Genomic DNA, 25278 nt, shown 5'->3' with positions numbered 1-25278 from the left:
TCCATTGAATCATTATCATTTGTATATATATATCTTAGCCCTAAGGAGCGGACCGAAGGCCTCAACCACTGTCGGAAGTCTGGTAGGGAAACCCTCTCCCAGCCTTCCGAGGGGAGAGTTGTGGTATTCGGCAACCGTGAGCCATGCCTATGGCACCCCTGACCGGGGTTCGGGGAAGGGCCACAGGCCCTCCCCCGAGTCCTGGGGAAGGGGTCTGCCGACCCCCTCCCTATGCCTTAAATTAATGATTGAATCTGACAAGCTTTATTATGGTTAAGCTGCATTGTTAATTCCCCCCACCCTTTCCAGGGATGGGGGATCATTATTGCCCAAACTGACTATTGTATATGTATTATAATGCTTTTATGTTATGATTATTTATTCCTATCTGTGTAATTATTGTTTGTTGTATATAGCTTTAGTACTCTTTAGACCTTCAATAAAGTGACAACTGAAATAGATGTTGATTACTATCTAGTGAATGCTAGAGAAGCGTAGCTTCTCTATAGTAAGGTGTCCACGTCTGTTCACACTGCCGTAATCTAATTGAACTCCGGTGTCTGCCATTCATCCTCGGCGGATACCACACAAACTCCTAGAGACTGTTCACTTCCTAAAGATCAAGTACTTTTTAGAGATTGTTCAAATAACACATCTATAAAATTTTACATTAAAGAAAACTATCCAATTGTATAAAGTAGTAAGGTTTTTTTGTCAGTAGCTTTAGATCTCAGAAATGGCTGGTCTGATTGGGTAATTCATTTCAGGGAAAGGTTATGTCTTGAGGTGGTTTTAGGCTATTTTCCTGACTTATTCGTCTTATTCTAGAGGCTAGGGGCAAAGCAACTAGTTACTCATATATAATGGTATCAGGATTTCTATCTGTCTGCCTGTACCGAAGGATCTTGCTAACTGCTGAACTGATATGAATTATCCTTTACAGTGTAGCCTTTTATAGGTTCTGGGAACGTTTATGGCTATTTTGGGGGACGAAACCACCTCCCTCTCTAGAGAAATCACCAAAACATACCAAAAATAAAATATAAAAGCCTGCTAGCGGCTGCCACTGTAATGTCTTTTCTTCCTAAAAGGATGCCATCTCTTTTTTAAATTGAAATTGAGGGTGGGTCTACTTACCACTCCTCCCACCACCTCAAGGGCATTATTTCAAGGTCTCTAGGGGCGTAGCCACTAGTTAGTCAATAGAGAGAAATCAAGTATTAAATTTCCATAAGATTGACACAATTCTGCAGAATGTTACAATACCTGTGCATTCAACATTGTCCATGGCAAATATTTCATTGACAGCACCAAAATGAGATTCAATATAGGTTTCAAGAACATCTGCATAACCAAGCTCATGACATACAACCCTGGCATCTCTAAACAATTTTAATTATTTCTTTTGTAATCTTATGTTCTAGTGTGAGTTAAATCATTAACCACTTAAAGCTCTAGAAATATTTTTGGTGGTGTTTTTTTTACAAGCCCAATTGTTTGTGTGTACCTTGTATCCCAGCTGTCGTCACAGACAGGTTTGCCTCCAATAAATACATTGCCCTCATTAGGAGAGTTTCCTCCTTTCAAACAAACAACGCCTGAATAAGATGCTATACTAGTCTCTTCATTGATTAATGCACAATAATTTATTGGTATAAAAATTAACTTATGATGCAATATATTTTTTTAAATTGTTATATTTTAACCTGGGACATTGCAATTCCTTTCAGTAGTTGTAGGTACTGTAGGAGATGTACTTCCATCAGCTCCTGTTTTCACTGTGGTTGTTGTTGTGTTACATTTCCTTGGCCCAGAGATGGCTGCAGCACTGAACAGGAAAAAAGTTTCATATTATTTGTCTCTTTTACTCTGACTATAATCCAGAATTTGCTTCCTGTATCGCTTCCAAACCGATTAATATCTGGTGGATTATAATCTGTTATCAGCCATTCGGAAAATTTATATTTAGCATCATATTTAGTACAGTTTTCTACGAATATAAAAATGTACAATCTAAAGATAAAATTTTTTAGCCTCAGCCTTCAGCATCTTGGGGCTATAAAAACTGGTTTTAATCTTCTAAGGGTACATTTTTGTATCTGCGGAAAGCTTTTTATAATATGATGCAAGAAATAACTATTCTATCTAAACACAGAATGTGTGAATGGTAGCAGCTAGCTATAACCAACAAGCGAATTAATTATTTAACCCTATTTCACCATACTTGTTTAAAACCTATTTTTTCTAAGATACAATTGTTAGTACTAAAACATTCATACTATGGTAATTGATATATTATTAAATGGATATTGCACCTGATTTGCATGTACTCTAATAAAATTATACTTGCATCTGGCTAAAACAACGATACCCCCATCAACATCCTATACCCAACCCCTCCGCTATACTGGATGAACGAACTGACAAATAAATGAGTACTATAAGAAAGATGAAATTTTCATATAAAATAACCATATCCATAAAATTTGACTGTACATATAAATGGACATGATACTTATTTGATTCATTTATTATTGTTCTTTTTTATGTATGTACAGTGTACACCAAAGAATAAATAAAAAAAAAACCAAATTGACAACAATTTTCTCCTGTCAATATATCCACACATGTTATATCAATTATTATGATGTGCGTGTTTAGTTTTAATTGGTGAAGATTTTCTATATTAGATATACACAGATACATAATCTTAAAATCAGACAATAGGCAAAAAGTAAAGAAACAACAAGGCCATATAAATGGTTAGATAGTGTATATATTTTGATGCAAAAGGGCAGTTATTTTTTTATTTAGTTTGCTGTAAAAAGTAACATTTTTTAGGATAACGCTTTGCTTAGGTATATGTATCATGTAAAAAATTCTTCCCTTGTATAATGTGAAGCGGATGACATAACATTTTTGATGTTCGTATATATGGAAAGAATCCTATATATATGTTTAAATAAACAAAAAAGTTTACAGTTCGACAGATTAAAAGGCCAGATTGACCATCTAGACCTATTATTTCTATTAAAATAAATCTCTGAAACTAGAATTTTTTTTAAGGCGTGTCCAAATGAATAAAAAGGAATTATAAAAATCTTTAACTATATTTCTAAAACTTTTTTTTCTATTTGATTATAGACAGATTTTATATGACAGCATAGCGATCAAAGCCCTTTGAAAATTTTAGCCTCTAAATATTCTAAAATTGGGTACATATATAGCGTTGTGAGAGGCAAAAAATAGGAAAGAAAACTAAAAGAGTCACCACTAAAGGAGCACAAAAAAAGTGTGGAATAGCTTAATGGTTAGAGGTCAGAATTTTGATCATGATGATTTCAACATAAAATCTTCTTTAAATTTTTTTTCTGCTTGTGGACAGTCCTTCTTTATTATCTCTACAAACTATTGTCTGCAATCACTATTTTCTTTGTTTACTAATAAAGCTCAATATTAAGAGAATGCCGCAATTACCCTATTATTTCTCGATTGTGAAATACAAATTTTGCCCCCCAACGACAGCTGAAAAAGGCAATTTAATAAAGGTTGCGTTATTTTGCCCCCCAAATCAATTTTCGAATTAATTTCCTTGTTGGTTATACCTTATTCCTGGAATGGTAGAAATAAAATATCCATAGAATTATTTTATAAATGGTAATCACAGACTGACAATTACATTCTGAACATTTGAAGGCTTCACTTTGATATCTACTTATTAAATATATAATTTTTCTTTCTCTTTTTTACTTCTGGTTTACAATCAACTAACACTTTTTTAAAGAGAATATCTTGGAATAATCTTTATTTAATATTGTAATAATAACTCTTATAATTCAGATGTAAAATTTTTTTATGTATATAATTAAGACAAATAAAGAATCAAATAATAATAATAAAAAATATATAATGACAAATGAAAAAATACCTGTTAAATTTTATATTTGTTGTTTTTCTGTAGCATTTCTGAGTGTCTTTGTAGAAGCTGAAATGCATACATTCCGGATGTGCTTGACAGTGGACCTGTAACAGTTGTTACAAATGAGATTTGATAATGGTAAAGACCAGGGAGTAAGGGAGGGGACAATAGATCAAATATTCAATTTTAAGGAGTCTCAGACTTTGGGTACTGGCTTTAAGGGAATGTGCAAGAATTTAGCAGGTTCTGACTGACTTTAGGTACTAGCACATCATTGCCGCTAACACTCTAATTTAGTTTTGAATTTAGCAGACAGAAAATTTGTTATGAGATGGCTGGTTTTAACATTTTTTTTTCTCCAAAAAATTTACTTTAAAGATAAAAACTTTATTGTGATATTTGTGTAATAAACAACCTAAGAATCCTTAAATTTAATTCTTGTATGATATGGCATTTTAAAATTCATGGATATGGGGGTGAACGAGCTCCAGGGAGATTTTTTCTAGTAATTAATTACAGAATGATTACATCAGTCTGATGTACTGGCAATCTAATTTTCAAATGAATGTTTTTTTTCTTAGAACTTTTTTCTTATTTTATAGTTTTCTAAATTTGATTAACACACCATTACCATTTTCTTCAAATTTTCTGGATAAACCTGGATTTCATGGCCTTTCAGCGAAAACTATTAAATTGAATTAATTGCCCATTGTCCCAGGGGCGTCCAAGCTTTTTATTTTGGGGGGGGTAAAATTTTTTTAAGGGGGGGTAATTTGGTTTTGGGGGGGGTAAAATGGCGCGCGAAGCGCGCCGCAAATTTTTTTTACCCCCCCCACAATTTTTACCCCGGGGGTAAAATTTGCTTGGGGGGGGTAATTACCCCCCCTGAAATCTGTTGGCAGGGGTAAAATTTGTTTACCCCCCCCAAAATTTACCCCCTGGGTAAAATTTTTGGGGAAGGTAATTTAAATTTTATAAAAAATTTAGTATTAAAAATGCGCGCGAAGCGCGCAAAAATTTTTTTTGTTAAAGATTTTCGTTTTTGGGGGGAGTATTTACCCCCCCAAAATGGTTTGGGGGGGGTAAATACCCCCCCCAAAATCGTTGGGGTAATTTTTTTTGGGGGGGGGGTATTGTTCACAAAATTTTGGGGGTTCCTACGGCACCCCCAAAATCGTTTGGGGGTGCCAAATGGCCCATTACCCCCCCCCCCCTTGGACGCCTATGCATTGTCCCCTCCCTTACTCCCTGGGTAAAGACTCTTGCTGATTTTTAACCTTTTTGACCAAAAACGTTTAGTGATATAATTATCCTTTTCATCTGATTTTTGGAATACTGATTCATATTACAACAATGTACTATTCATTATTTTATTTACAAAATGTCAAATTCATAAAGTAACAACCTAGCCTTAACTTATATCTGAATCTTTGCATTATATACATTTTTTTACATTTATTTGTGTGCAAATTATAATAATAATAGTTTTAATCAGTTGGAATTTTCAATAAATTAACCTGACAATCATAAGCTGACAGCACAATATCATAATCAATCCAGTTTCCAGGACTATAAGATACTCCAGGCTCAAAACAGGATAACTCTTGAATTTCCTCTACATCCTAAATTAAACAAATTCTAATACTGGAATAGTCATAATAATTTTTGGAAAAAAGAAGTCTGAATCTTTTAAATGTAAAAATAGGATAGCTTTATTATTCAAAATTCTTAGTTTAGAATTGATATCCATAAGTAAACCAAATTATACCAGCTTAAAAGCTTTTTTAGTGTGATTGAGAAAAGAGTGGAGAATCATACATACAAGTTAAGAGAGACAAGGGAGTCTTGTTGAAACAAGAAAAGGTTAAACAAACTGGTATAAGATTTTAAGGGCATCCAGGTGATTTGTAAGTTAACATTGCTACATTAAAAGACAAAAAAAACTTGCACTTACTTTTGTTCTAGTGTCACAAACAACACCTGCAGCTTCACCCTCTGAACAATCATGTTGTCTAAATAAAACTGGATGTTATTGATGGCATAGAAGAAAAAAATATTGTATCAGTGTAGTCAACATATTCAGAACAAATATATCTGAGTTAAAATGGAAGTCTATGTATGTTAAATTCCACAGTTCTCTAAAAAATATAATCTTTTTCTAATTTATTCAATATTTAAACAATTCATAATTTAAACAATTGTACTGTCCGAAATAAATTATGTATTTAGTTAAATTACCTCTGATATTGACAATCAATCAACCTTTCTTCTGTTCCATCACACTGTACATTATCCATCCTGATCAAATATTGATGAATTTAAGGCTTAGCACAATTAAATAATTTTAATGTGAATAATTTCTTTTGAATAGTAGTAAAACAAGTTTATTGACCAATTTTTGAAGAAAATAAATTATTGTATGACATAGAACAGATTCATATTATCTAGTACTTGAGAACCTGAAGAATTTTAACTGAAATGATATGATATTAATTTACCTAAATTGAGCAGAGGTGAGTCCAAATTTAGATTCCTTTGTGAAAGACAGAGCACCAATGAATCCCAGTTGTTTACAGGCTACATGTGCATTAATCAGGTTCCAGTCATCATCACAAATTGGTCTTACAAAAAAATATGGAATAAATAAAAATTTTATTGCTGTATGAAATTAAATTTAATGCTACTCTAAAGGGATAAGTATTGAGTGTTTGTATTCTTTTATACCTGTTCTCAATAAGAATGTTTCCTTCACTGGAATTCTGACCACCCTGCAGGCAAATAGCTCCTGGTGAGTCACAGGTGCTTGGTGTGGTAGAGCCTGTTGATGGAGGGGACGCAGTATAAGCAGGATCACTGCAGTTACGGGGACCTACCACACATTATAATTGTCATGTGTGTTTAGGAAGATCAGGTATTATTTCAAATGATAATTTTTTAGAAAATAACACCAACCTAACATTACCAATATGAACACTTTTATATTCATAATTATTGTAAAATTTCTGTTCAGGGGAATATTGCCAGTACAATATTTTATACCTGACATTGCTCCCTCTGTGGATTTTTTCTCATTTCCCATCTTCCTGAGGGAAAAAAAATTGGTTGGAATAGAAGAAAAAACATTTAATAAACATTTTGATAAAGAGAACATAAAATTTAGATATATTAAATATTTTAATTAAAGATATTTAAATTACTAAATTAGCTAATTTTCATGTATTTTAATGATTTACTAAATATGATATCTTATTTAAATTGCTGACTTTAACTCATAGCAATTCATATAACTTTAAATTAAAAATCCATTTTTTATCTCATATTATTGATGATCACATAAGCATTAGTCATATTTAGAGTACCTAGAACTTTAATAAGAACTTACCTGTAACATCTACCACTCTCAGGATAGAAGGTGAAGTGAGAACAATCTGCATGATTCTGACAGTGCTTCTGACAAGCAAGGGGGGAGTAGGATACCTAGGATATTATAATAAGAATAGTAAGCATGATTCTGACAAGCAAGGAAAGGAGTAGGTTACCTAGGATATTAAAATAAGAACAGTCAGCATGATTCTGACAAGCAAGGAAAGGAGTAGGATACCTAGGATATTATAATAAGAATAGTAAGCATGATTCTGACAAGCAAGGGGGTAGTAGGATACCTAGGATATTATAATAAGAATAGTAAGCATGATTCTGACAAGCAAGGAAAGGAGTAGGATACCTAGGATATTATAATAAGAATAGTAAGCATGATTCTGACAAGCAAGGGGGTAGTAGGATACCTAGGATATTATAATAAGAATAGTAAGCATGATTCTGACAAGCAAGGGGGGAGTAGGATACCTAGGATATTATAATAAGAATAGTAAGCATGATTCTGACAAGCAAGGAAAGGAGTAGGTTACCTAGGATATTATAATAAGAATAGTAAGCATGATTCTGACAAGCAAGGAAAGGAGTAGGATACCTAGGATATTGTAATAAGAATAGTAAGCATGATTCTGACAGTGGTTCTGAAACGGCAGAATATAAATATATAAATACCTCAAAGTCAATATATTCTCCAAAACTGTAAGAGACACCCTCATCAAAACACATCTGTATCAACCTAAATATAACAAAAACATAAAATTTGTAAGTAATAAAAAGTTTTTAAACTGTATTAGTTCTTTAATCATGATTTATCTGCCATACGATATTATTCTAAAACTAATTACCAGAAATATAATTTAATGTATTATTTTATGAAAAGAAAGTTATGCTTTCATGGGAAAAAAAGCTTTGCATTTATTAAAAATTTTCACCTGAGTTCATCATCAATTTCCTGCTTACTACGGGTATCACACATTACTCCAGCTCCTGGATAAACAAAAATAGCATTCATACAAAGCAGAGCATGTAACGAACAAAGAGAGTTATGGAGAAGATACACAATATATTCATAAGAAAATTTGAAGAAAACTCACAGTTCAATAAGTAATGATTATTTGAGTGGATTATATAAATATAAATTGGCTTTGTATGAAAAGGAATGTCATTAACCTTTCAAAAACTATTTTTATATAAATGACAATAAGACTAGCAGACTATAGAACTTTTGCTGCAAGAAAAAAAAGATACCATACCTTCACTTGCCCCACAATCATCATCTGCGCTAAAGGTACAGTTCTTTATGGAGGGTTCATTTCCTAAAATTAATTATAAATAAAATAAAATTATAATTCATTTTCCAGTATGGCTTCGTACTGATTAATATCTACTGGATTAGAACTAGTTCTCAGCCATACTGAACAATCATATGTAGCATCATATTACAGACAATTTTCCACAAATATTGAAATAAAAATCTTACAATTTCTATCAGTTTTGTTAGCCGGGATCTTCGGCCTCTTAGGGCTAACAAAACAGGATTTATCTTATAATTTTTTATTTTGATATCCATTGAAAGCTGTCAATAATAAAAAGGATAACTATTAAAACCTTGAATCCCTTTTTACATGTCTTTAATTGAACATTTTACAAACTAATATGAATTTATTATTTTTTATTTGAAATTACAAAAGCTGTAAAAAATTTGTAGTACCTAGACACATAACATTATCCATTGCAAAATCTGGGTTCACTTTTCCATAGGTACTCTCTTTAGTTATCTTGACAATTGCATGATAACCAAGCTCTCTACATACAACTAAACCATCCTAAATAAAAATATATATTTTTAGGCTAATATCATCAAATTCATCATTCAAAATAAATAGATACTTCTTCCTAAAAACTTTTGATACATGGTACAATAATTAAGTAGTTGTTAATTATAATTAACTGCAATGCTCTTTTATATAATTTCTTTTACAAAAACCTTTAAATCCCAAGAGTCATCACAAACTGGTTTGCCTCCAATATGAACATTTCCCTCATTCACCTTCATCCATTAATAACAATTATTATAAATGAACTGGTAGCTATAATTGTAATGGTTAGTCTGGCATTAATTATCAAAATAGAAAAATAGTAATTTATATTTGTATGGTGCTATTTTATAGGCAAATCTTTTTTGGTCATATAAAAATTTGTCTTTAAACATAACATTTTCAAAACTGCTGATACTGAAGTGCTATGATTAATGGCATAATCAATCTTATAGATTTAAATAGCTTTACTTAAAAGAATTTTCAGAAAATTAGTTATTACAAAAAAATGGAATGCCAATTTAAAAGGTTTCATTATTATAATAGTCATGAAAGCCAAAAAACAAAAGTCATAACAGGGATTTTTATCATTTAATAGATGATGTTATAATGCCTTTAGTCCTCCAAGCAGACAAACAGATCCAGCTTTCCAACAATCTGAATATCTAAAACAAAGCACTTAAATACTACTTAAAAATGTGACATTAAATTATTGAATCTAAAAATTGTTTCTACTACATGTTGTTATAAAGCCTCTCTCTCTTAATTTTCAATTATGAATGTATTCTAAAAGTAATTCAATATAAGATGGGCACTGTACCTATTTGCTGCTGCTGTCTTGTTCCTATCTCCTTCACAGTATTTTGGTCCTACATAAAAAAAATTTACAGGGTTTTGGGAAGAAAAACTAGGTTTGGTAGAATGATTAGATAAAAAAGACCAGTAAAAAAATCCTTATGTTTCAACCTTTACAACTAATACTTTACACTTTATATGCTGGCAGTGTAAAAATAGATTAAGCATCTTAATTTTAAAAAATTTGATTGAAGCTTAAAGCAGTAATATAATGTTAATTTCATATTTTGAAGTTGTATTAGAAAAAATGTTTACCTGAAGTGACATCATTATGAGCCCTTTTACTCTCATTCCCAGTTTTCATAAAGCATTCGTTGCTGGACTGATAATAGGAAAAATATCTGCATCCTGAAATATAAAACAATAATAAGTTTTATAAACTTCCAACATTTATTTGTTATTGGTTTACCTATAGACCCCATACCTTTAATGAAAATACCACAGAAAGATTGGGTTTTTAAAGTTCAGTTTGTTTAATTTTTAAGACTTTTCAGATTTCTTTAAATTTAGAGAAGACTTGATTTAAGCATGAAGATTTCAGTGAGATCAAATTCTTCTTTTCTATCCAGTTTGGATTTATCTACCTGAAAAAGCTTGACATCTTTGTTGACAAAGGTTAACATCATCTGTATACCCATAATCCAGGTATTCTCCATAGTTGTATCCAATTCCTTAAGATAAATATGTACAGAAATACATACAACATCATTAATTTCTTTATTACTTATGTTATTTGAAACTCTGAAATTGTTATCTGCAATGTACAAAATCTGCATTTGATATACCTGACTCAAAACAATTAGTTGATGTGCTGCTTGCAGAAGGATTGGCTGCTGTTTCATTTGTACATGACTGTGGCCCTAAACAGATAAATAATTCAAGGTTTTTTTTATGAAATCCTGGAAAAGTTTTGGTTTATCTAATAATAGACAGAGACCCTACCTTATATATATGTTTATCTTTAAAGATCACTGATCAAAGTGGAAAAAATTTCCATTATCTAGTAAAACTACATCTAAAAAAGGAAGTAACAAGTAAACTACCATTGTAGAGTTGATGGACTTGTAATAATTATTTATGACTTTACATTTTTATATTCATAGGACACTGGATATAATACAATTCTATACGTAATTTTTCAGCATGTCTTAGAAGCTGTTCTAACCCAGCTGATATTAATTGTTTTCCAAGTGATACTGGGAAAAAGATTACTTAAAAATAATTACCTGAAATTGCTCCATGTTTAAATTCTTTTGAATTTCCATTTTTTAAGTCACATCTCTTGATATCAGGATAATAGGAGAAATGTTTACAATGAACTGTGGCATTCTGAATAAAATTAAAGAAGTATTTTTTTTTCTGGGAATTTCCCTAAAGTAATGTTTTAGCTTTTTGTCAAATACGCTTATAAAGTCAAACTGTTATGAAATTGCCATACCAAATTTTGTTCAAAGTTATGTTGATCCTAATTTTGAACTTGGTAACATGAGAAAGAATGCAGAAAATATTGTTCCGGAACAAAATCAATAACACGGTACAGACAAAGATACATGGATGCACATGGAGCTTTAATAAGGTCAGCATTTAATAAAGATGTGAGTGTTAATAAAAAGGTGTTTAGCTACACTCCATTTCAGTTCATAGTTGATATTGGATCTTCTGTGGATAGGCTTATCTGTTCTAGAATTGTTTGATCTGAGGATCCATTGCATCAATGCTTTACAATCATTAAAACTTTTTGAGAAAGTTAATTGAGTTCTTCAAATGTTATAAATTTTATGTATTACCTTTCAATGATTTAAAAATGTTTATTTTATGCATTAACTATCTATAATAAGAACTTTTATATAATAAAAATTTTATAACTTCTTAATCTCATTGCCCTTATTTGAAATGCTCATCTGGTTCACTGGTTTATTTAGAGAATATTCAAAAAAAAATTCCTTCTGTATTCTTTCATACATTTTATGGAAAAAAGTTAAATGGAATAGAGTAACCAAATATTTTGAATTGTGTAAGTAATGATTATTTTTTACACTTTTTATGGGAAATCTTTAATGGTTGGTTTATTGAGTTCCAAGTATCAACATTATATTATAATAAAATAATTTATATGTATGTACAGTGTGTTTTTTTTATGAGAACTTTTTTGAAAGCAATTTTACCCCACTTATAGTTATCAGTTATAGTTCCGTTTTCTATCTTTCTATCATTAAGCTACACAATTAATTAAAATATTATAATGGATACATTTAAATTTGTGATTTTCTGAACTTTATATTAGGGTTGGGCCGGATACTTTTTTGGCCGGATACCGGATACCGGATATCCGGCTGATTTCAAACGCCGGATATCCGGTAACCGGCCGGATATCCGGCAACGCCGGATATCCGGCAAATATCCGGTTATCCGGCCAAATTACCGGATATCCGGCCGGATAACCGGCCAAATTACCAGATATTAAAGAAGTAAAAAAAAAATTTCTTCAGAAATCTTTTGGTGTAAAGTATAAAAAATTATAGAACCGGATATCCGGCCGGATAGTTTCAATATCCGGTATCCGGCCGGATATTGAAAATGGCCGGATATCCGGCCACACCGGATATCCGGCCCAACCCTACTTTATATTATGTTCTTAGACTATAGAGTTATATTTTGATAGGTAACAATTTATATTTTGGGTTTACAAAAGTTTGCTCACTATATACCTTAATTTATATTTAAAAAATGTGATAATAATGATAATATATATTTTGTAGAAAGTTTTGTTATTTAAACAAAATAACAATTAGCTCTAATTGTTATTATTCTTTATTATTAGTCTGCTATTTGCTGTGGAAATGTCAAGTATAAATAAAACTAATTTTAGAATAATGTTATGGCTAATTTCATTAATGATGTTCATAGTTCAATTCAGAATTGCTATGATGAACCTTTTACATCCCCCTGAAGTTGATTCCACTACAAAAATGAATATCAATGATGTAGAGCTACCTCTTATTACAGTTTGTCCTACAAGACAAGAAAATCTTAAAAATCTCTCCTTCTATGGATACACTAGTCGCCTGGCCATACTAAAAGGATCAACTACTTACAACAAAACTTCTTGGGGACAATATCACAATCTATCCTTTGATGTATTGTTAGAAAATATATATGATAAAGAAATTGCAAAGGAAATATCTGTTTACAACAATAATAAGAAATTTAGTGGAGAAATTCTATTTATTCCAAGATATGGGTTCTGTAAGATGATATCTGATTACAGTGCACAACATAAATTGTTTATCCAACCACCAAAAAGACATCAAAGAATGAGACTCTTCCTCACAGATAGAAATTTCAAAAGCTTTTTCTCCCCAGATTACAGTTCCCACAAAGGTGATGCTGTGTTAATCTATCATGGTGATCAATTCACATATGATGTTGATCTTCATGTTTCATCATCTTGCAAGGTTACCACCAAGCAGGTTGTTATGAGTAAAGATGATTTCATGGAGTGTGTTGACAATGAAATTCATAATGCAATTGGTAATGTGATTAATTGTGTTCCTCCTTGGATGTCAGCAAAGAACCATTGCACTGAAACTTATGATTTAGCTTTTCCTGAAAATGTGATCCCAGATTTTTATGAGAAGTATGTTGTTCCTGTTCATGAACTTGAAAAAATTGAAATGGAAAAGAATTGTAGAAAATATTGTTCAACGTTAACATCTGCATTAACCTTTCGAGTAAGATTTACAAACAGATCAAGATCACTAGTGAAGCTGTCCTTTAATTCAAATGTGATTGTTACAGAAAAGTTGTTTAGCTACAGTCCTTTTCAGTTCATCATTGACATTGGATCTTCATTAGGTTTGTGGATGGGATTATCAGTTCTGGGATTATATGATCTTGCCAATAAATGTGTAAACAATTTACAATCATTTGGAATATGCAAATATGCAAGATCAATTTTTAATAGATGAATTTACTTTTATTCAATCTTTAAATTTAAAGCTCCTGTAGTAGTTCATTTCATCAGTATGTGATTGGTTGAAATATAGAAAATGAATCTAGGACCTTCATTTATATATTACATCCTAGTATATTATGTAGTAATAACTTTACTTCAAGAATAAGATAGCAAAATGTATATGTTACTGTTATAAGTTTAACTAAAAGGCAATAAATCTTGCCATGTTTTCTTAATATAGGGAATGCAATCAAACTATCTGTAATATCAAGTAGAATGATGTCTGTCCGTTCGTCTGTCTGTCCCTTAAGATTTAGGTAACCAATGAACCGATCGGATTCTACTCTTCAGGGAATATACCTACTGGTCCTGTGGTGGTTTTAGGCTATATTTTTTTCAATTACCTCATGGGGCAAAGCCCCTAAAGGCTAGGGGCGAAGCCGCTAGTACCTATATTTGTGATGTTTGTATATTTATTTTATATTTATACACATTTATTTTTAGTTTTTTATATAAAAGCTGTAAATATTTGTCATGTTAATAACCACTCTCTATAAAATAGATATTGTATAAAACTCAATAACAATATGTATTAGCTAATCAATATTTTTGAAAACAAGGATGACAACATTAATAAAAGCAGAGCTTTAAAAATAGCCAGTATGATAAACGAACATGAACACATGTAGAGTGTGAGAAAGCAGAGCATTAATAAATTGTATCTTAATGGAAAACAATTATTAAATACACTGTACTTACTTTTTTGGGACTTTATTAAAGAGATGCTTAGCTTTTAATATTAAACCCTGTTGTTCTAGGACACAATATTCCAAAAATCAGATGAATAGGATAAATATATCATACAAAAACATGTTGTCAAAAAGGCTGTTTTAAATGGACACACAGAATTACTGTTAATGATTAAAGTGTTTCTGCACAAAACTGTTACAAAAATCATTATGCAAAGTTTTAAGTTGACAGGATAATTCTAACTTGTTTAAATTAACATAAGAGCTAATCATAACGTACGGACGGACCAAAGATAAATATAAATACCAAAGATCAGGGTTGGACCAGATATCCAGCTTGTCCAGATATCCGGTATTATAAATCTGCCGGATATCCGGCCCAACCCTACTAAAGATACCTTACACTTAGCCTGACATTGATCAGGAGTTGAGATATTATTAAATATTTGTGAGATACCATCACCAGTAGAATAGATAACATCCAATTCATAACATTCACTAGAAATAAATAATAAAGAGGGTCATTTTTTCGCGTAATTCCTTAAAGTTAGGTTTTGGGTTGTAGTCAAATGCTCTTATTAAGTCCAACTGTTCTTAATTAAGAACCATTTCAAATATATATATATATATATATTTGGTCAAAATTAGGAACAGTTTGACTTAATAAGAGTATTTGACTACAACCCAACACCCAACTTTATGGAATCATGCAAAAAATAACCCTCTTATGAATGTAAGTTAACTTTAAGTTAAAACATTGACAATTATTTTTTTATTTTTTAAACACTACACTTTTTAAAAATATACAATAGATAGTTATTAACAATATTCATATACATTTATTCAATAACATTATTTTTATATAAATAATGTTTGACATAATATGATTAGGATTATTGATGGTTTTATTTTTTTTTGAAGAATATAATTATCAAGTTTTAAAAAATAAAGAAAACAATATATTCTTAATGTTAATTTGATAATAATTTAAGAATTTGGAAACAAATTTGATTTTATCCCCCCCCCCCCACCCCTCCCATAAAGAGGGACTACCAAAAGTTATTAATAATATAATCATATGAGTCTAAACATAATTTTAAGTATTTTTTTGCAAACCCACTTAAATACAGGATATTGTGTAAGGGCATACTTACATTTTTAGGTCTTTATTTTAGAGTTGCTTCGCTTCTAATACTTTACCTTGTTGTCCTAAAAATTATTATTCCTAAAATCATATCAATCAAAAGTTGTTGTCAAAAAGTTAAAAATCAGCATGTTTTAAATGGACGTGAGGACTTTCTGGTAATGATTATAGAGTTGCTATACTATAAAAATCATACCTATCACTATAGGAATCATCATGCAAAGTTTGAAATTTACAGGACAAATCTAACATTTCTAAATTAACAAAAAGAGGACGGATCGACCCTAATTATAGAAAAGGTTCACTTTTGAAATGTGGAAAACAAGCATTGCTTTTCTATACCTTTTGAGAATGTCTGTGTAGTTTCTAGTATCACATTCCACTCCAGCTACTTCTCCCGGCCCACAATCATTCTAAACACAGGGATATAAAGGGATAAGACAATGACCGATAAATTGATTTACATCCCCAATGATGATACACAAAATTACCCCATATATAGATTAAAATTCGTGGTTGTGAAACGTTTGAACACTCAACTTAATGAATCAACCAATCAACATTCATTAAAAGTCCCCAAAGTTGATGAGTAACAACTTTGGGTACTATTGTAATAAACACCCCAATGCCACCTTCCTTCCTGATAGGAACCGATTCTCAGCCACACTGAAAAATCATGTATCGTATCGTATTATATCCAATTTTCTGAGAATATAAAAATGTACAATCATAATATTAAAATCAGTTTTGATAGCCCGTGACTTCAGCAGCATTACTGGTTTTAATCTTATAATTACGCTTGTCCCAAAAATTTATATTGTAACGATTTCTTATTTGTTTATAAACTTTATTGAATTTAATAAGTTGGTTGAGTTTCGTGTCTAAACGTTTCAACCACTAATTGTAATCTACAAAAGGGGTAATTTTGTTTATCACCATTAGGGATGTAAATAAATTAAGATTAAATGTTTGATTTTAACTAAAAAAACAAAGATTTGGTAAACATAGGATTTCCAAATAGGACAGTACATTATAAAATTTATTCCAATAACCTGTGGATTAAAAGGACAGTCCACAAGACGAGTTTCTGTTCCATTACACTTTACATTGTCCATCTTGAAATTTCGGGTGTCATTTCCAAATCTAAAATATCAAAAAGGCCTATCAATATTAATCTTATGCATAATTTTTGTATTTTTAAATTATTTTTGAAATTTATTGGTATGTTTTCATAACGAATACAATTTAAACAATGATGACAACATCCATAACCAGCGAAGCACAAAAACAGCATTGATGCATGTATGGAAAAGAAGATTAAAAGATTCAAGAATAGAAGAGACAGGGCAAAATGACTTCAAAAAAAGACTTCATACAATAAAGTTGTCCAATGAGAGGCCAGTACACATTGTAATTGACCAATGGTAAAATATATACTCGCCTCTCATTGGTTATTTTTTCGTATGACGTCATTTTTTGATGCCATATTGCGCTGTCTCAGTATAGAAATATATGGGGGAAAATAATCACGAAACCTTTCTCAAATATTTTATATTTTTATATTTATAGTATGACTGACAGACCAACGGACAACGTGAATTACATGCTGGATGCTCATTGATATAGGAAATCTTCTTAAAAAATCAAGATAGACAGTTTAAAAAAAACATATTTTCCCCGTGTACCGTTACGGATTAACTGATGAACAGACAAAATGAATTATAGAGTAGCTTCGCTAGTACAAATAATATAGTAAATCTAAACCTGGATCCAACAAACCAACGCTTTGCCTAAAAAACAAGATTCAATAAAATCATAGAATCAAATCAAAATACTAATTGATTTTTTTCCCTCCAACCATACTTAATTTATCAAATTGTATTATAAACAGCTTTCCGCAGATAAAAATTTACAATTATAAAATTAAAACCAGTCTTCAAGCCCAGTTCACAAAAGACAAAGGTCGACCTCCGCAAATTTTAGGTCGACCAATAGAAGCTTTAGGTTGACCGATTTTATAAAGGTATTTGTGGGTTGTAATTGTTTATGTTGACCTACAGAAAAAATCGGTCGACCTTTAAAAGTTATTTCTAAACTGGGCAACATTCTAACAAAATTATTTCTAAATTATGTTTGTATGTTTCCATATTCGCAGAAAACTAGGTATAATACAATTCTATACATAATTTTTCAGTATGGCTAAGAACCATTTCTAATACAGCGGATATTAATCGGTTTTATAGCCATACTGGAAATAATTTAAACCTTCTGGAATCCAAGTTCCCTACAGACAACAGTAGCAGAGGCTAGAGACCAGGAGTCATCACAGACAGGTAGACCTCCAACCAATACATTTCCTCTAGATAGATAAATACATGATTAGTAGTAGCAGAGGCTAGAGACCAGGAGTCATCACAGACAGGTAGACCTCTAACCATGACATTTCCTCTAGATAGATAGATACATGATTAGTAGTAGCAGAGGCTAGAGACCAGGAGTCATCACAGACAGGTAGACCTCTAACCATGACATTTCCTCTAGATAGATAGATACATGATTAGTAGTAGCAGAGGCTAGAGACCAGGAGTCATCACAGACAGGTAGACCTCTAACCATGACATTTCCTCTAGATAGATAGATACATGATTAGTAGTAGCAGAGGCTAGAGACCAGGAGTCATCACAGACAGGTAGACCTCCAACTAATACATTTCCTCTAGATAGATAGATACATGATTAGTAGTAGCAGAGGCTAGAGACCAGGAGTCATCACAGACAGGTAGACCTCCAACTAATACATTTCCTCTAGATAGATAGATACATGATTAGTAGTAGCAGAGGCTAGAGACCAGGAGTCATCACAGACAGGTAGACCTCCAACCAATACATTTCCTCTAGATAGATACATGATTAGTAGTAGCAGAGACTAGAGACCAGGAGTCATCACAGACAGGTAGACCTCCAACCAAAACATTTCCTCTAGATAGATAGATACATGATTAGTAGTAGCAGAGGCTAGAGACCAGGAGTCATCACAGACAGGTAGACCTCCAACCAAAACATTTCCTCTAGATATATAGATACATGATATAAAATCTAACCAAAATATTACTTTATAGGTCTATTATTAAATCAAACAATTGATGAATTGATATATAAAAATAGATTATTACTACAGTATGATTACTATAAAATATTACTTACTTGAAATCTGAATCTGCACCATCCAAACAAACTGTACTGGGTTCTTCACAATTTCTAACAAATAAAAGAATTATTACTTTTTAAGCTGTTTCAATATTAATAAGTTATTGTGCAACAATGCCAGGGACGTACACGGGGTGGTGAAAAGGGGTAGTGTATTTTAAGTGTGAGGGGAGCTGATACACCCTCCTAGGTGTCTATCCACCCACTAATTGAAGACCCTTATCAAGGGGGTGTAGGGTGGGGGGTAGTTGATACACCCCACGCATCTGAATTCCAATATTTTTGTTCTCATTGCACTTGTCTAATACTAGTTAGTTGACATTGGGCTGTTGTTTACACTAGTCACCAAAGTCTGTCGATTGTTATCTACAGAAGGGATAATTTTGTGTATCATCATTGGGAAAGAACATCAATTTGTCGGCCATTGTCTTATCCAATTAGATCCCTGTATCAATTTACCTTGTATTAGGAGGAGATGTTACGATATCGTCTACTGAAGTATCAGTCATTGATGATGTTACTGGATTAATTAGGTGCTCCTATTAGATTAGTAGCTGCGCCCATTACATTAAGGGACAAAATATTAGAAAGTTTAGGGCAAGGGGGGGGGGGGGGTGGGGGTAGAAAAATGTCCTAAAACAAGGGTATAAAGCTTAGCTAAAACAATTGAAGTTTTAGCAGTTTTTTTTAAACAATGTATGGTAATAAGTATCACATTCCCATTTCCTGATTGCATTATTTATGTTTTCATAAAAGATAAAACATAGGTAAATAAAAACGAAGCCCTAAAATCAAAACTGAAGAACAAACAAACATGAACATTTAAAGGGTGTCAAAACTTTATATGCAGAATAAAAATGTAAAGGTATACACAAAATTGTTAAAATACTTGCTGCAAAATTGCTTGAATACAGGATTCTGTTTAAGGACTTACTTTGATTTTTAGGTCTTAATTATTGATCTCCGCTTGAAATGTTGTATCTTGTTGATTTTCCAAAAATCAGAAGAATAGAATTATTATATCATATAATAATCACTTATAAATAACACTTAAAGGGAGTGTGAACGTAAATATTTCTCATCTGATTATCAAATCTTAACATTTTCTAAGCACATTTCACTACACTGATGAACCAAAAACGTCCTATTAACAAAAATATCCAGAAATAAAGCCTTGATTTTATTGTATTTTGGAAGGGAAAAAGGAAAAAACAGGGAAAATCTGAACGTTTTTGTTTCTTATAATGTTTGTAGGAATATTTAACTTGTCATATATAGTTGAAATAATTTACTTACTGTTAAGGATTTATTTTATGATATAAAATTGCCAATTAGACTTTTTATAACGTAGTAATTAGGTAATAAAGACCTATTTTAAATTCGTATTATTGACAAAAAAATACCTCACTGTCTACAAAGGGTTGAATCTCATAGGTTATTTAAAATAAGAATATCCCTTTTTATTGTGTTGGACAATAAATAACCCACTTTCAAGAATTAGTTTACACTTTTATTAGACTGTTTATAAAGAAATATTGCGTCTTTATTATTTACAAAGAGGGAGGTCATTTTCTAGTAAATCCCGTACAGGTGTGTGTTATAAGGCCTAAAAATAGTAGTAGAACGATAAGGTGCTCTATATATTTGTATTCCCTATTGAATAGAACAATAGGGAAGAAATTTTTTTTTTTTTTTTAGATAACCGTACCTGGAATATCTTTAAAAAATAAGAAATTTCTATCAAACGCTTTGTTTGGCTCAAACTGACACAAATAAAAAAAATATAATTATAATAAATCAACCTGTAAAGAATGGCTTCTTCCTTTGTTTAATGGTATAGATTGTTCTTAACCTTTACCTTGTACCTATAGAAAACATTATTATTATAATTATATTTTTTAAAATTTTTGTCAGTTTGAGCCAAACAAAGCGTTTGATAGAAATTTCGTATTTCTTAAAGATATTCCAGGTACGATTATCAAAAAAAAAAGAAAAATTTCCCTATTGTTCTATTCAATAGGGAATACAAATATATAGAGCACCTTATTGTTCTACTATTTTTAGGCCTTATAACACACACCTTTACGGGATTTACTAGAAAATGACCTCCCTCTTTGTAATTAAAGGTGGGCGAGAGATGGGCCATCTAAAGTTAATTGGATACTAATAAAATAACCTGTTTCTAGCTTTGTTATTGTATTTGGTTTTCAATAAAAAAGATTGCTTATTTTATCAATTTTTAAGTAACTATACATTGGTTTAAAGCAAGGATTATGTTAAAAGTCAGCTTAACCGTTAGGAAAAATCCAGAACTATGTGAAAAAGTTTAATTTTAGCTATAATGGGAGAAAAAAGCAATTTAATGCACATTTTATATAATACGGAAAATTTCTTCCTTTCCCTTTACCTTATAAAAATCGTCGGAAAAAGCCGTTTTTTAAGCAAACAAAAGCGCGTTTTGCTCTATCTGTGAGATATTATGAATAAGATAATGTTAAGATATGATATTAAGATGAGAAAAATTTACGTTCACAGTCCCTTTAATTGTTAAATGAATCATCATGCAAAGTTTGAAATCAATTGGGTAATTCTAACATGTCTAAATGAACGGAAAGAGCTAACCTTAACGGACGGTTATAGAAAAAGCGCTTTTAAAAGTTTAAAAGTATAGGAACAGAGAGAGAGAGAGAGTGATTTGGTTTATTACACTTGTCCACAAAGTTTGATAAAAACGTTTTATTATTCGTTAGCTTGAAAACTTTTCTGGACTTTTGATGAATTCTAATTGGCTGGTTTATTAAGTTAAGTGTCCAAACGTTTTAACCACTAATCTTAATCTACATAAGGGGTAATTTTGTGTATCATCATTGGGGATTTGCATCAATTTATCGGCCATTGCCCTATCTCTTTAGATCCCTGATAGGAACATTCCTGTTGTTGAAGGCTGTACAACTGTGCTACTGGTTGTTGTACCATTTTGAGAGGTTGCTGCGGTTGTAGTATTGTTGTTGTTTAATCTCAATATTATGGGAGGTCTGTTGTCTTCATAGATAGATACATAGATAATAGGTAGATTAATAGAGAAAGGTAATAGATAGATAGATATTATAAAACAAACAAATAAACATTTTTATATGTTGGATCATGTATTTATGTTATTCCTGCTAAAATCCAAAAGCATATTTGCATATTTTTTTAGTATTTTCTTCATTTTCCATGATATTTCAAGATATTTCAAAAATGATTACTTGGGCTTGTAAAGAAACTATTTGCTGGGGTTGTAGTGTTGTTGTTTAATTTCAATAATATGGGAGGTCTGTTGTCTTCATAGATAGATACATAGATAATAGGTAGATAAATAGAGAAAGGTAATAGATAGATAGATATTACAGAACAAACAAATAAACATTTTTCTCGTATTCATTCGAATCTGGTGGATAGGAACCGGTTCTCATCTATACGAAAAAAACTATGTCTAGCATCGTATTATATCAAGCTTTCTACAAATATAAAAATGTACAATCATAAGATTAAAACCAGTTTTTTTTAGCTGGTGCCTTTGGCACCTCAGGGCTAAAAAAACTAGTTTTAATCTCATAATTGTACATTCTATATCCGCGGAAAGCCGTTTATAATACGATGCAAGAAATAACTATTATATGTTCGATCATGTAATTATGTTATTCCTGCTAAAATCCAAAAGCATATTTGCATAGTTTTTTTTAGTATTTTCCTTATTTTCCATGATATTTCAAAAATAATTAGTTGGGCTTGTAAAGAAACTATTTGCTGGGGTTGTAGTATTGTTGTTGTTTAATCTCAATAATATGGGAGGTCTGTTGTCTTTATAGATAATAGGTAGATAGATTATAAATAGATACATATTAATATACACATATAACTAAAGACTGCGCCTCTAGCATCTAGGAACTTAAAGGTGTATATATGGGACAGAAACATCCAAAGGCTTAAATCTGTTTAAATTTTATGCGGCAGTTAAGCAACTTGGTCTTTTATATATAATTTGAAATTACATAATTATAGGAATATTAACAGTCATAGGAACAAAAGAGGAGTACTAAACTTCAGAGTGGACACTTAACCTAACCTAACTTATCTTAAACTATTTTTTTATATTAATATCTAACCTAACCTAAGGTGAATTCTTAAAAAAACTTTTGCCACACTAAAATTTGAGTTAGGCAAAATTATCCCCTCAAAATTTTTAGCGAGCCTCACTGATTTTAGTGGGGCAAACTGAATTTAGTGTAACAAATTTTTTTTTAAAGAATTTACCTCTGGCCTCTATAGAAACCTTTAATTAACTTAACTTGCGTTTGTCCACTCCTACGCTTGTCCTGGAACCATTTTAACAAGAAGTTTCTGCCGTCTATCTTTAATAGTAGCCGAGATTATCACGTTCATCCCATTCCGTTTCTTACAGACGGATGGACGCACTAAGAGACACACGGATAGAGGATGACAATTTTTTTTGAGTATAGAGTAGCTTCTCTAATAAAATGTATGCAATAGTGTAAAACGTACTGATAGAGAGAGGGGACATTAGGCTGTTTATTACACTAGTACCCAAAGTTTAATAACGTTTCTTATTCGTTGGCTTAGCAACTTTGGGGGACTTGGATTGGTTCTTTAAATTGTGTGTTTTAACGTTTCAAAAGTTGATTTTGTGTCTCATCATTGGGGATGTATTGTACATCAATTTATTGGCCATTGTCTTATCCCATTAGATCCCTGGTAAAACATACCTTTTAAAGCTCTGATATTAGGGTCATTCATAGGGTGGCCGTTCAACTGTTTCAACAGATTGTGGATATGCTGTTTATGCAATGGATGTATATTGTTGTTTAGATTATTTAGTAAAACACCTCCTAAATAAACAGTTCATATCAGAGGCGCCGGAAAGTGTCATGTATGACGTCATAAAAATACGACGAAAAAGGAGGGATGAGAGGAGAAGTGTGAAAGAAAACCCCTAAAAAAGAGATGGATTTAGACGTATTTTTTATGACGTCAAACATTACACTCTTTGGCACTTCTTCGTAACATATCATTTTTAGTAGCGAAGCTTCTCTATAATAAACTTTGTATTCCCGTTCGTCTGTCTGTGTACGTATCACTAACGTTGACTGTTGATTTGTTGAGATGCTTTGTTTTTAAAAGTTATAACGCTTTTTTATTGGACGTACGGACTTTTTATTAACGATTATGGAATTGCTAAGCTTTCTAACTCATACTTAACTGCTACAGTGACCGTTTAAAGTTTAAAACCAATAGGACAATTCTAACATGCTTAAATTTGAAAAATTCACTCACCATCGTTCAAATTCAACGCGCCATAAGTCTTGAAGCAGAATAATAACAAAATACTTAGTAAAGAACTAGGTATCATTTTTATATCTTATCCAACACTGATAACAAAAAGACATTTTTAGTTTTTTGGAAAGATTACTTCAGAAAATGGTTTAAAAATAAAATAGAATATGTGGATTATTGATATGGGAAAATTTGTCATGAATTTAGGTTGCTTATATAGACCTCCTTTATTGGCCAATTCGTTGATCCAGGAGGAGGGAAAGGGTGGGGGAGGGGGGCTGGGGTAAAGAGAAATATTTTAACATGCTGGGAGTATGACTTTATTACAGTAAATAAAAATCTGATGCTACATCCAAGTAATTAAATATCGATTGGTTTGAATTAGGCATAAACAATGTAAATTCATTTTAATTCTTGGGAGAAAATTTGGAATATTTATTTTCAGTAAGGCTTTGAAGCCGATTAATATCCCATAGGCAGGGAAAAGGGAATGTGATTCTGACAAACAATTCTAAGTGATATTTTCCACTCAAATCCCTTTCACTTTTCTCCCCCTTCTTACCCACTTCCCTTTTAGTTAAACCAAAAAAGTTTTACTCCAACTTTACTACAACAAAACAATTATTTTTTGGCAATTTCAAATAATATTGATTGGCTGAATAGCAGCCCCTGCCCGTAGGATTAGAACTGTTTCTCAGACTGAAAAATCATGTATAGCATCGTATTTTTGCATTAATATTGAAATAAAAATATAAGATTAAAACCAGTTATGTTAATCCCGTGGTGCTATACATGATTTTTCAGTCTGGCTGAGAACCGGTTCTAATCAAGCGGATTTACTGAAGATATTTTGTGAAATAAAAACTAAAAATCCTTTTTTGAATCTGTATCTGTAAGCTTTGGTTATGTATTAACAATTAAAAT

At 31.4% G+C, this 25278-nt stretch overlaps 1 protein-coding gene across 7 annotated transcripts in view; it reads right to left on the bottom strand.

Moving 5' to 3' along the window:
- The window catches only part of LOC145335033 (scavenger receptor cysteine-rich domain superfamily protein-like), a 36881-nt gene extending 11603 nt beyond the window's left edge, over positions 1-25278 (bottom strand). For 2 of the 7 annotated variants that reach the window (XR_013885127.1, XM_080180715.1), the window contains exons 1-33: positions 25230-25278; positions 24355-24451; positions 23787-23909; positions 21955-22062; positions 19480-19543; positions 19018-19071; positions 18080-18173; positions 17579-17604; positions 16867-16957; positions 16157-16227; positions 15069-15168; positions 11193-11295; positions 10752-10826; positions 10551-10637; positions 10222-10314; positions 9932-9980; positions 9725-9776; positions 9282-9344; positions 9006-9120; positions 8548-8610; positions 8227-8281; positions 7967-8030; positions 7302-7396; positions 6959-7002; positions 6644-6788; positions 6418-6540; positions 6158-6217; positions 5874-5931; positions 5437-5541; positions 3929-4023; positions 1707-1828; positions 1508-1598; positions 1267-1382 (exon numbers count right to left, since the gene is read on the bottom strand). Coding sequence is in view for 6 of the 7 variants with exons in the window: in XM_080180715.1 (XP_080036841.1) it covers positions 1267-1382; positions 1508-1598; positions 1707-1828; positions 3929-4023; positions 5437-5541; positions 5874-5931; positions 6158-6217; positions 6418-6540; positions 6644-6788; positions 6959-7002; positions 7302-7396; positions 7967-8030; positions 8227-8281; positions 8548-8610; positions 9006-9120; positions 9282-9344; positions 9725-9776; positions 9932-9980; positions 10222-10314; positions 10551-10637; positions 10752-10826; positions 11193-11295; positions 15069-15168; positions 16157-16227; positions 16867-16957; positions 17579-17604; positions 18080-18173; positions 19018-19071; positions 19480-19543; positions 21955-22062; positions 23787-23909; positions 24355-24430 (2680 nt within the window). In the remaining variant the exon portion in view is untranslated. Of the gene's footprint in view, positions 1-592; positions 614-1266; positions 1383-1507; positions 1599-1706; positions 1829-3928; positions 4024-5436; positions 5542-5873; positions 5932-6157; positions 6218-6417; positions 6541-6643; positions 6789-6958; positions 7003-7301; positions 7397-7966; positions 8031-8226; positions 8282-8547; positions 8611-9005; positions 9121-9281; positions 9345-9724; positions 9777-9931; positions 9981-10221; positions 10315-10550; positions 10638-10746; positions 10827-11192; positions 11296-15068; positions 15169-16156; positions 16228-16866; positions 16958-17578; positions 17605-18079; positions 18174-18598; positions 18619-18772; positions 18793-18861; positions 18882-19017; positions 19072-19479; positions 19544-21954; positions 22063-23786; positions 23910-24354; positions 24452-25229 lie in introns of all 7 variants that reach the window. The other 5 variants (XM_080180716.1, XM_080180717.1, XM_080180718.1 and 2 more) reach the window with 5 other exon arrangements.

This window comes from Acartia tonsa, chromosome 13, assembly GCF_053477335.1.
Source record: "Acartia tonsa isolate MP-2025a chromosome 13, ASM5347733v1, whole genome shotgun sequence".
NCBI lineage: Eukaryota > Metazoa > Arthropoda > Copepoda > Calanoida > Acartiidae > Acartia > Acartia tonsa.
The sequence above is the reverse complement of the archived record's forward strand: the minus strand, read 5'-3'. Positions and strand labels throughout refer to the sequence as shown.